Source organism: Lycorma delicatula, chromosome 1, assembly GCF_047948215.1.
Source record: "Lycorma delicatula isolate Av1 chromosome 1, ASM4794821v1, whole genome shotgun sequence".
NCBI lineage: Eukaryota > Metazoa > Arthropoda > Insecta > Hemiptera > Fulgoridae > Lycorma > Lycorma delicatula.
This window is the reverse complement of record NC_134455.1, coordinates 139,132,381-139,145,987: the sequence shown is the minus strand read 5'-3', so window position 1 is coordinate 139,145,987 and position 13,607 is coordinate 139,132,381. Positions and strand designations below refer to the sequence as shown.

The following is a 13,607-nucleotide window of genomic DNA, read 5'->3' as shown; positions in this document are numbered from 1 at the left end:
AAAAGAAATCGATATAAAAACAATTCTTCCTAATGATTTTTTTAAATAATCTGAATAACATTAACTACTACAATCAAAAAAAAAATTCTGAGTAGTTTAACCAGAAGAGAACTATATAACCTTGAATCATTTTATTATGGTAAATCCTATCAATGCACCTAATACCATTTCAATTGTTACTCCAAATCCTATTTATTCTTCAATAAACTTCTCCTCAAAACACTCTAGGAGTAATGGTGGAACAATTAATAAAGAGATGCAGTTTATTATTTTTTGGTTAGGAACACCCATCTGTGTAAATTGACAGCGACGTGTAGAGAGGAAGAGTAGTATCTTTCTTGGAAAAAAAAATCAAGGTATATCTGGATCCAGAGAGTAGCACTCAGTTTAGGGCCCCTATCCATACTTAAACTGTCCAATAGTCTCTAAGGAGGAAGAGAAAGAAATCTCTCCTCTGGGTAGTCTTTATTGAGAGGACAGAAGAACTTGGAGAAGCCATCCCTGAACCAAAGTTGGGTATTTACCACAATCAGGGGATTAATTTTTATTATACTGGCATCACAAACATAGCCTCAAGGATATGGAAAGATACAAATCAAGTCACGAATACAGAAAATCATTCAAGTTAAAAAAAGTCCAGGAATTAAAGTAAAGTAATAATGAATTTAGGTACGTAGAATGAAAGAAGTCTAAATCATTAAAAAGGGATTTTAACATTTATTGCATCAAAAGAAAATCAATTTGGTGTTCAATGCAACAGCTTGTTTTCAAGTACATAATGGCAGTAACATGTTAGAGAATGAATGACATGCGGCTACCAAATTTAGTTGAAAGATATCTTGCATGTGGAAAATAGAGAATCGGTCAACCATGTAAAAAATGGAAAAATTAATTTCCTGTAGAGGAAATGAAATGCAGTTCTATTATGCAAATAATAACAAAAAAATAATGAGAGTATTACAATAATATAATAAGAAAATAAAAAATAAATGAAAACCATTGTCACTGGAACAGACTTATGTCTAACCATTGTCAGGTAAGGAAAAAGAAGTTTAGGATTAGATGAGACTTATTTATTTAGAAAAACTATCTTAGAAATTAATTTTTTTTATTAATAGTCATTTACTACAGCCCAGTAAAAAAACTTCTATTATGCTTGAACCAGCTAACAGAGAATACAATTATCCCTTTGATTTTTTTAAAAATCCTCTAAGTCAGACAGATAGAGCCACCTTTCTGCAATAACAGTTTATGAAAAACAATGTTACCACTTATTCCCAAAACACACATTCCACTTATTCTTTTACGGCTTAACCTACATACTTAATTCACGTAATTCTCAAGTAGTAAGCATTTATGAATAATAAAAATAAACAAAAAAATGAAAAATACAATTAAATAATTTGTAAGTTTGGAATAACATTTAAAAAATTATAAATAAAAATTTTAGTCTGTTCAATTTTAATTTGACTGCCTTTAAACATTTTTAGATACTTTATTAGACAGGGGTTTTTTTAGGATAATCTCCAAGTAAATTATTTTTCGAGGCCTGATTCATATGACCTTACTCAGCAAATTAGCGGTAACATAATTTTATGGAGGAAAGGAAAATGAATGTTTTAATATTTTTCATACTAAACCAGAATATGCATTCTAAAATATATTACATCTTGTTTTAAAGTTAACACTGCCTAAACTTATGGGGTGAATCATTATATTTTAATATATAAAAGATATCCAAACTTGTTAATACTGTTTTGGCTTCTGATTTTAATGAAGGTTCTCCTGATACTATTACAAAAGTATCGACTTAACTGATACAACATTTACACTCGATGGATCAAATTCTCAATCACATAAGGAGAACTCGTTGATCTGGTTCATACCAAATGTATGTAGGAGTGAAATTCATTAGCAATTATACTAAAATTTCATTGTATAGAAATAAAAACCAAAAATTAATGAAATATTTTATTATGTGTGGCTTAATTTGTTCCTTTAGTGCTGTTAGTGGGCTGATTTTTTACCCAGATATTACACAATCTGTTTATTTATACTTACATAAAAAGTGTTGAAGCATAATTCAAATAAACTTTCTTCTATACTGGTAGCTAATGCTGTAGGAATAAATGAAACATACACCAAACTATATCGTTTTGAAAGTTATTAAGTATGATAAACACAAATAAATGTATGGTGACATGAAAGTTATCAGGATTCTCCTGTCTACAGGATGGATTTAAAAAATATTCTTGTTTCTTATGTTTACACAACAGTCATGCTACTGATCGACATTACATGGTTAAGGACCGATTAAACAGAGACAATTCACTACTGGATGCAAAAATTAAGAATATTTCACTTTTAAGAATCTCAATGAGTTATTTTATCACTTTTACGTATAAAGCTAGGACTGATGAAGAATTTTGTGAACGCATTAGGTCAAAATGAGGAAGGCATCAAATATTTAAGTTAGATATTTTCATGATTAAGTGATACTTAATTGAAAGTGCGAATATTCCTTAGGCCTGAAATCAGAAAATTATTATGTAATCATACTTGATAAATTTAATCCTAACCAACTAGCAGCATAGAAATAATTAAGATTGTTTAGGATTTTCTTCCTCCTCTATGAATCATGAGACCTTGCCGTTGGTGAGGGGGCTTGAGTGCTCAGGGATACAGAGTAGCTGGACCGAAGGTGCAACCATATCGGAGAGGTATCTGTTGAGAGCCAGACTAAGGAATGATTCCTGAAAGAGGGCAGCAGCTCTTTCAGTAGTTGTTAGGGGCGTGAGTCACAATGACTTAAACGGCCGTATCAACATCACTCAGTCCTCTGAGTACTGCGCAGCTGAAAGCAATGGAAAACTACAGCTGCTTTTTTTCCAAGAAAATGTGGCTCTCTGCATTTTCACATAGCAATAATGGAGGCGCCTTCCTTGGTAAAATATTCCGGAGGTAAAATAGTCCCCCGTTCGGATCTCCGGGTGGGGACTACTAAGGAAGGGGTCACCAGAAAATTAAAAAATAACATTCTACGAGTCGGAGCGTGGAATGTTAGAAGCTTAAAAAAGGTTGGTAGGCTAGAAAATTTAAAAAGGGAAATGGATAGGGTGAATGTGGATATAGTAGGAATTAGTGAGGTTCGGTGGGAAGAGGAAGGCGACTTTTGGTCAGGTGATTTTAGAGTAATTAACTCAGCGTCAAATAATAGGCAGGCAGGAGTAGGTTTCGTGATGAACAAGAAGATAGGGAGGAGAGTGGAGTATTTCAAAACGCATAGCGATAGAATCATTGTAATAAGGATAAAATCAAAACCTAAACCGACAACGATTGTTAACGTTTACATGCCTACAAGCGCCCATGATGATGATGAGGTAGAGTGTGTATACGAAGAGATTGATGAAGCAATTAAACACGTAAAAGGAGATGAAAATTTAATAATAGTTGGAGATTGGAATGCAAGCATTGGAAAAGGCAAGGAAGGAAATATAGTGGGTGAATACGGGCTGGGCAAAAGGAATGAAAGAGGGGACCGACTTATAGAGTTTTGCACGAAGTATAATTTAGTAATTGCCAACACCCAATTTAAAAATCATAATAGAAGAATATACACTTGGAAAAAGCCAGGCGATACTGCAAGGTATCAGATAGATTATATCATGGTTAAGCAAAGATTTAGAAATCAACTCGTTGACTGCAAAACTTACCCTGGAGCAGACATTGATAGCGACCATAATTTGGTGATAATGAAATGTAGATTGGGGTTTAAAAACCTGAAGAAAAGTTGTCAGATGAATTTGTGGAATTTAGAGAAGCTTGAGGAAGAGGAGGTAAAGAAGATTTTTGAGGAGGACATCGCAAGAGGTCTGAGTAAAAAAGATAAGGTAGAAAATGTAGAAGAAGAATGGGAGAATGTTAAAAAGGAAATTCTTAAATCAGCAGAAGCAAACTTAGGCGGAATAAAGAGAACTGGTAGAAAACCTTGGGTTTCAGACGATATATTGCAGCTGATGGATGAACGTAGAAAATATAAGAATGCTAATGATGAAGAAAGTAAAAGGAACTATCGGCAATTAAGAAATGCTATAAATAGGAAGTGCAAACTGGCGAAAGAAGAGTGGATTAAAGAAAAGTGTTCAGAAGTGGAAAGAGAAATGAACATTGGTAAAATAGACGGATCATACAGGAAAGTTAAGGAAAATTTTGGGGTACATAAATTAAAATCAAATAATGTGTTAAAGATGGTACACCAATATATAATACGAAAGGTAAAGTCGATAGATGGGTGGAATATATTGAAGAGTTATACGGAGGAAATGAATTAGAAAATGGTGTTATAGAGGAAGAAGAGGAAGTTGAGGAGGATGAAATGGGAGAAACAATACTGAGATCTGAATTTAAGAGAGCATTAAAAGATTTAAATGGCAGAAAGGCTCCTGGAATAGACGGAATACCCGTAGAATTACTGCGCAGTGCAGGTGAGGAAGCGATTGATAGATTATACAAACTGGTGTGTAATATTTATGAAAAAGAGGAATTTCCGTCAGACTTCAAAAAAAGTGTTATAGTTATGATACCAAAGAAAGCAGGGGCAGATAAATGTGAAGAATATAGAACAATTAGTTTAACTAGTCATGCATCAAAAATCTTAACTAGAATTTTATACAGAACAATTGAGAGGAGAGTGGAAGAAGTGTTAGGAGAAGACCAATTTGGTTTCAGGAAAAGTTAGGGACAAGGGAAGCAATTTTAGGCCTCAGATTAATAGTAGAAGGAAGATTAAAGAAAAACAAACCAACATACTTGGCGTTTATAGACCTAGAAAAGGCTTTCGATAACGTAGATTGGAATAAAATGTTCAGCATTTAAAAAAAATTAGGGTTCAAATACAGAGATAGAAGAACAATTGCTAACATGTACAGGAACCAAACAGCAACAATAACAATTGAAGAACATAAGAAAGAAGCCCTAATAAGAAAGGGAGTCCGACAAGGATGTTCCCTATCTCCATTACTTTTTAATCTTTACATGGAACTAGCAGTTAATGATGTTAAAGAACAATTTAGATTTGGAGTAACAGTACAAGGTGAAAAGATAAAGATGCTACGATTTGCTGATGATATAGTAATTCTAGCCGAGAGTAAAAAGGATTTAGAAGAAACAATGAACGGCATAGATGAAGTCCTACGCAAGAACTATCGCATGAAAATAAACAAGAACAAAACAAAAGTAATGAAATGTAGTAGAAATAACAAAGATGGACCACTGAATGTGAAAATAGGAGGAGAAAAGGTTATGGAGGTAGAAGAATTTTGTTATTTGGGAAGTAAAATTACTAAAGATGGACGAAGCAGGAGCGATATAAAATGCCGAATAGCACAAGCTAAACGAGCCTTCAGTAAGAAATATAATTTGTTTACATCAAAAATTAATTTAAATCTCAGGAAAAGATTTTTGAAAGTGTATGTTTGGAGTGTCGCTTTATATGGAAGTGAAACTTGGACAATCGGAGTATCTGAGAAGAAAAGATTAGAAGCTTTTGAAATGTGGTGCTATAGGAGAATGTTAAAAATCAGATGGGTGGATAAAGTGACAAATGAAGAGGTATTGCGGCAAATAGATGAAGAAAGAAGCATTTGGAAAAATATAGTTAAAAGAAGAGACAGACTTATAGGCCACATACTAAGGCATCCTGGAATAGTCGCTTTAATATTGGAAGGACAGGTAGAAGGGAAAAATTATGTAGGCAGGCCACATTTGGAATATGTAAAACAAATTGTTAGGGATGTAGGATGTAGAGGGTGTACTGAAATGAAACGACTAGCACTAGATAGGGAATCTTGGAGAGCTGCATCAAACCAGTCAAATGACTAAGACAAAAAAAAAGGATTTTCTTGGAGATAAAGAAAGCTGAAAATAGTGATCTATTCTCTAAAAAAGAAACTCTTAACAGACAACAAACATTTAAGCTGCAGAATACCACTAACTATTCATTTTTTACATTCTCTCTCATTTTGTCTTTTTCCCAAATTAGGATGCTGTGAGCAACAAACTGAGAAAATTTAGATCAAGATATATTGAAAACATAACAGTTACTAAGTGTATGTCTTAGATGACTATGATGATTGAGGCTGCTATTTTTAAAAAGAACAGAGTTTTTATTATGTAAAAGAAAATAATAATTTCTTAATTAAATAGATATAACTTTCTGTAAAAGTTAAAAATTTATGTTTTATTTATTTCTGTTAGTTATTACAAAGAAATAGTTAAAAAATAATTAAACAGATTATGTCAAAACTTAAATAATATAAGATCAAAAGGTTAAAAATGTCCTGTTATTTTTGAAGGGTTGTAACTAACAGAGGAAAACTGTGATTTCAGTCTTAAAAAAAAAAAAAAAGATTTAAGTATATCTAACTGTTCTAAATTAAGTTCTGAAATCTTTCTTTTAATTTGTAAACCGATGTTATACACTGTGAAATCTATGACCAGATAGATTGTTTCAAACTTTGAAACATTATTCATCATAATGTTTGAAAAATATTTACTAAATTTCAAAAACTTTTATATATTTTCATTTTTTATTCTTTCAATGAAGATCTTGTTATCTCTTCAACTACAACTCATGGTAATTAAAGACATACTGGCTTCAATAATTTTAAAATCTGTTATAAATAAAATACCAAAATGAAGATATGATGAACAGAATTTAATGTTTTTTATAGACATGACAGTATACTCTATCTACATCTCTCTATCATTATGTGATCATTTTATAAAGAATCTTTGTCTTTTACCTTTATAAAATTACAAAAACTACGACTGACTTTACTTTATACTTCAAGAGATACTGAAAACTGGTTATTTCTTTAACAAAATATATCAATTGCTATGTATTTTATATGCAAAAAAATTTATGCGATGGAAGAACCACTGATATCATTATGAAATTAATCATGAATCATGAAGCACATCTTATAATCACATTTGGAAACTGCAGGATGAAACTTGCTGGACTCATGTAAAATTTAATTAAATCTCTTAGTTGAAAATTCATTAAATTTTCAACTGAATATTTTTTTAATATAGAGTAAAGGATGATACTACAGTAAAATACAGTCACATTAATTGAAAAAATAGCTCAACCATCAGTCAACACTTCCAAACAATCTTTTCTTTTTCATTAAATACTTATAAATAACAATGTCCAGAAACATATCAATAACTTAAATGAAATTTACCTAAACATTATGTTCTTGATTTATCCCCCCCCCCTGGCCACCATCAGGCTTCTATGCTGTCAATCATGCTCCTAGAAGCATTTGAGTTTGCAACCACAAAACTGAACTGTCAGCATATCAAAAACAAACTATTTCTAATCAATAAATTACATAATCATCAAAACATTTCTTTTCATATTTAAGATAACCAAGTGTGCATAGATTACATTCCAGTCCACAGTGTAAATAACATAACATAAACTAAAAGAGTATTTCTCAAAAAAATATAACTTTTAAAATTAACACATGCTTGGATAAATTTTACATTAAGCTATTTGAAAATACTGTACTCGTTAAAATGAGACCTCAACTGAATCTGTAAGTTATCGAAATAAATTTTTATATGCTTTTAAAGTTGTGAAGTCCTTTTTGAATTATCCGGTATTATCCTGCTGTTCTAATGTGTTCGTGGTAGCATTTAATCACCGAATTAGACATTTTTTCAATAAAGTTTAGTCCTGATTCATAAAATCAACCGATACAGCTTATTAAGGTTATCTGGATTTTAAGAAAATATCATGTCTGATGATTCCCTAGAGTAAGCATCTTCAATCAACATCTGATCCATTAAGGAAAACTTTGATCGAGGTAGATTCTAACTTGAAAAGCACAGGAAGAAATGCCTACCCTTGCACCAAGCATAGGGACAATGTCACACAGCATTATCTCAAGGATAACAACTTCTTACAGCATCTTAAGATACTACTGCCTGTTCCATTTCCATTTATTTTTTTGTGATCCTATATCAAAAATTAACTTCAGATACATTAAGTTCCTTTCTCCATAATTCCACATGATTTTTATTGTGTTACACATGGATTTCAACAGACCAATAAACTCAATTATGGTAGTTTATCTAAGTAGCCATTGAATTTAAAGCACGCTTCGTAAGTTCATAAAACTCAATTAAAGAAATGAGGATCTATTTCAGAATGAATAATAAATTCCACCCTTTCATAAAAAAAAACTTTATCAACTTTTATCGAAAATGCTTAAACTTCAGTTTTTTTAGAATATTTCATAAGCTTATTCTGGTTATCCTGATTCATGAAATCAACTATAAGCCTGATGAAAGTCTTTTTTGTTGATGTTTGAAGGCTCTTTAGAAATGCTTCTATAAAAAATTATTTATTTTTTCTAGAATGTAAGTAGAATGTAATTTTGATCTATCTTCATGTAGAACCTCCAATGCTTTCATTATTTTCATATTTTATGTCATCGTTCAGCTTATGCAAATATTGATGGAACTATAGTGTAGAATTAGAAATTCTCATATTGAATACTCCACGGATGGTGAGAGTATCATTATTTTTCCTCTGACACTGAAGGTATGTAAAAACTCTTTTGTTTTGCATACTTTAATATGCCATTATTTTTGATGGATAAAAAATTAACGAATGATTGTAAATGAATTATCAGTTGATTAGTATCAACTGCAAAATCAAAATGTCCTACCAGCTACAAAATGTAAATTTAAATCTGCATAAAGGACAAAACTGTCTTATAATAAATAAAAATAACTTACTCTTTAGTGGTCCATATACTATCAACTTGTTGTATTAATGGATGTTGTTTACTATTATTCGTACTACTGCTATTAATAAGAGATGATACACTACTAGATGTAATATTACTTCTAGTGTTAACATTATTATCTGTTGGTTTTAAATAGACACAATCACCAGTTTTTATAACAAAACCATTAAAATTGTACTGTTCATAATACGTTAAACCATCTTCACATGCTGACTCCAACACAACATTCTGTTAAAAAAAGAAAGAAAAAAAGTTAAAATAATTACACAATCTTATGATTTATTATGAAGGAAGTTCAAAATATAAATAGGAACTTCCATGTTCTGTTCTTATAAATGAAATAGGTGGACATGACAACCATGCCCTCATCTTCATATCATTGCCCTCCTAGAGCTTCTTTAAGCAGCCCAAACAAATGAAAATCACAGGACAACAGGTCTAGGCTGTAGGAAGGATGAAGTTGAATTCAGCACATTTCTTCTAGTTTTGAGACTGTTAGACTCTATAGCTAAACAATTATCCATCTGAATTTTTCCATTAACAGTGCAGTAATTTTTTCTCCTTACTATTTTGGATGTAATCAACATTGAGCTAAAGCTACAAAATAGTGTTACATAGGAATTATATTTTACCCAAAAAAAGGGGTATTCATCTAATAATTTACAAAACTTAAAAACTAGTATGGGTATGAGTGTTTGTTAGTCTAGAGCGGTACCAAATCAGCGAGGGTCATCGCAGAATTAAAAGTTATAAAATGAATTGCACATTCAATGGCTACGAACCTCAAGCAATGAACATAAATAGACTGAAAGCTGAAATACTATAATTTGTTTCACAAAAACTTGAAGCAAACCAAAACATAACAGTACGACAATTCTAATTTAACTTAGCACAATCAATCAAAGAAAAAACACTTCTCTTTAATTTTAATATAAAAATAAAGTAAAAATAATTTGTAATAAAAAAAATTAGAAAACTGTGATAAAATGATACAATTATCTTAAACATAAAGATTTTAAAAAAGTTACTGCAATATTATTTCATCAAGTAAAACAAAAAAAATATTTGTTATCTTAATGTTTTTCTTCAATACTCAATAAGCTACTGTCTGTTGAACTGCTGTCATTGTTTCTCAAACTTATCACTATATATTCAATAATATTTTCATACAAACTGTCTGCTTGCTTCCCATGCTTTTTCTTCTTCTTCTTTAATTACGAGGATAAATCAAACATAAACAGGATTTTATTTTTTTTAAATTTATTTATTGAAAAACAAAAGGCAAATACAATTTATTTTTCTACATAGTTTCCTGCTTTATAAATATATTTTTCCAAGCGCGAAGGAAGGTTTTTTATTGCAGCATCGTAGAATGAACCTGGTTGTGTCAGGAGCCAATTGCAAACGAATCCCTACACGCCCTCGTCATCTTCACATCATTGCCCTCCTACAGCTTCTTTAAGCAGCCCAACAATTGAAAATCACAGGACAATAGGTCCAGGCTGTAGGAAGAATGATAAAGTTGAATTCAGTGTATTTCTTCTATTTTTGAGACTGTTAGAGCTGCAGTATGGGGCCTGGTATTGTCGTGAAGGATGGCCTCTTGAATCGATTGGTCTTGTCTTCTGCAGCGATATGCAGTCCTCACCTCATTCAACAGCTCGCAGTAGTAAGCAGCATTGATTGTGCGTCACTCATGCAAAAAATTAATGAGCAAAATGCCTCGTCAGTAAAAAAAAATGGTTGAAAGAACCTTGCCAGCTGACAGTCGAGTCTATGGAAGGGGCTGCCTTCCCTTTCCTACGCCCCTCCATACTGGCTTGTTTTAACTGGGGAGTGTAGTGATGGACTCATGTTTCATCGCAGGTGACAATCCAACTCAAAAATGCATTACCTTCTTTCGCAAACCTTGCTGTAAGCCTCTGACAGGCCTCCAAATGTCTCAACTTCTGATCTGCGGTCAAAAGGAGAGGGACCCATCTGGCACAAACTTTACAGAACTGTAGGTCGTTTGTGATGATCACTTGACAGCTCCCACAACTTATTCCAACCTGTTCTGCAATTTCGAATACTCTCACCAATCGATTGTTTTCAAGAATATCTCGAACTGTGTGAATGTTTTCATCTGTAATGCTGGTCCAAAGACGACAATCGTGTTCCTGATTTCCCACTCATTCTCGTCTTTCCTTGAACTCTTTATGCCAACACACAAGTCCTTGACAATGTTTGGTCTCTGAACTGTGCAGTCAATGTCCAGAAAATTTCCGTCATTTGAACTCCTTCACAAGCAAGAAATTTTATAATTATGTGCTGCCTGTTGTTCCGACATCATGAGTGTTACTATGAATTGATTGGGAGTGTGGAATGGCTGGTTCTCCCCAGTCCCAATGACCCCATCCAAGCATACTAGAAGCACAGGCCCAGGTCTACCTACCATACATGCTCAGGAACAAAAATCCCATTTATATTTTATTTACCCTCCTACATGTTGAATACAATTTTTACAAGCATTTGCATCTACTCTATTAACACCTTTTATCAATAAATTTCTTACATCACTTAACTTAATGTTGTGTTATTACTCTCAATGTAGCCTTTGATTTGTGCCAATATCAATTCTATTTGGTTAAAATTGCAATGATGTGGAGGAAGACATAATATAATTTTTTTGATTCTGCCAAACTCATCTCCTTGATAATGAATTTATTTATGTTTAATTGATTTTAATATTTTTAAAAGTTCTACTTTTAACATGTCATTGCTATGCAAAATTTTAATCATTTGGCAATTTCTGATTTTTGGGTTGAAGTGTTTGGAATTTTTTCAGTTTTCAGGTAATGGTGCAGCATATTATCCATTACTATGATGGACCCTTTAACGACAACTTCCACAACTTTTTTAAACCACTGCATTAAATTGTCCCCAATCATTTCATCATGATACTCTTGGGAAGATCTGGAATACCAACAAAACACCATTCAAAAACCCATTTTCATTTTCTATGTGCGTTACTATTAATAATTTACATTTTCCAGTCGAGGTTTTCACCCCAATTGACAAAGTTTTCATGAAAGTTTTTTTTTGTACTTTTTATTTTTTTATCCACTCATACCTTTTCCTGTACATGTCCCGCATTGACCTAAGTTTCATCTACATAATAAATTGTCTTACCCTCTTCACAAAATTGCTAAATTTCTCTTAAACAGTCCCTGAAACAATATCTATGCCTTCAGTCAATAAAGAATTATTTTTTCTAAACATGAATCAAAAATTCATTTATTTTATAAAACACATTGTAATGTACTTCTAGAAACATTTGGCAGCTCAGAATCGGTATCCATGACATTTAATATTTTGTTCAAGTTAAGAAGTTTAAAACGAATTAACTTTTTTTTCTGATACGGTTTTTAGTAAAATCGCCAAACTTTTCAATCGTTTTCACATGCTTTTGAGTCTTTTTAGGAATAACAATAATGGTTCTTTCACTAATGCCTGTTGCACTACTTGCTTTTCAAATAATGCCCAACTGCAATTTCAGGGTTATCTTGTTTTAAGGTTACATAAGTTGCTGATTTTTTTTTAGAGCTACTTAAGGGTTTTCCAGTTTATGTTTTGCAACAGAATCACTCACTGCATAATCCGATTGACATAAAAACACAGGGTAAATAAAAAAACTAATGAAAACGAACTGAATAAAATTGTTATAAAAATGAACTATAAAACTGTATCGTACTGTTTTGTATTAACTGAATAATCTTTCAGAGCATTTTAATTGATGTTATCATTATTAAATATCAATAACAAAGATTCAACAAAATTTTTAATTGTTTATCATTGGTATGCCAAGGCGTCAGACAAGTGATAGCTTGCAGTACGTTATTATACACATAGCAGTAATTGCACTTGCATGTGGAAGTGACAAAATGCCTGGCCTTAACTACGGAGATATTACTCGGAGAAGATGAATTCGTATTTATATCTGCCATGATTTCAGGAGGCAAGGATTATCACTATCAGCACAGAAAGTATGTGGTGAACTTGAGTTTGATGTTTTATAAATATAAAATGGTCTATCGATTTTGAAACAAATTTTATATCTTGTTAGATTATTTTATACTGCTTTTGATGACACTAAACTTTTATTGTTTAATAAATTTTTACAATATGTTATCACGGTGAGAATGGAAAAAATACTGAAGTCTTTTGAGTTCTCTGTTGTGTATTTGAATTATCTGATGGCTTGTTATACACAAACAAAAATTTTTGTTTTATTTTGTGGAAAATTTTCTTATTGAATTATATATTTCAACAATGTTACCACACATACATAATTACAGTTAACAATAGAAAGATAGGATAGAAAAAGAGGTTGTGTTGAGAAAGAAAATTTTTATTAAAACTGCTTGGAATCTTAGTCAAGAAAAAATTGTACTTTTGTTTTATGATGGAAGTATGACATCCATGATATATTTATGGTGTATGTTTTTTAAGAGATGGCTGTATAATTTCTACCAGTTTCTAGAAAGCTCTTCTTTACTTCATAGTCCTTTTTCCATCCTGTCATTATGTGAAATTATGGACATACAGAAACATGGTATTAAAATACGAGGGCGGTTTGGAAAGTAACCTCTGTTTGGCTATTAATAAAGAACCTTAATAGGTAAAAGTATTTAATTATATACAACTTAAAACTGCAGTTTTTAACTATTTTTCAACATAGTAACCATTTAAATTCAAGCATTTGTCATAATGTTTCACTAATTTACAAATATCTTTTTCATAAAA

At 31.7% G+C, this 13,607-nt stretch overlaps 1 protein-coding gene across 10 annotated transcripts in view; it reads right to left on the bottom strand.

Annotated features, from left to right (window-relative positions):
* The window catches only part of polybromo (protein), a 315,452-nt gene that overhangs the window by 108,224 nt on the left and 193,621 nt on the right, over nucleotides 1–13,607 (bottom strand). For all 10 annotated transcript variants that reach the window (XM_075362328.1, XM_075362291.1, XM_075362318.1 and 7 more), the window contains exon 23: nucleotides 8,812–9,050. In XM_075362328.1, the coding sequence (XP_075218443.1) occupies nucleotides 8,812–9,050 (239 nt within the window). The remainder of the gene's footprint in view (nucleotides 1–8,811; nucleotides 9,051–13,607) is intronic.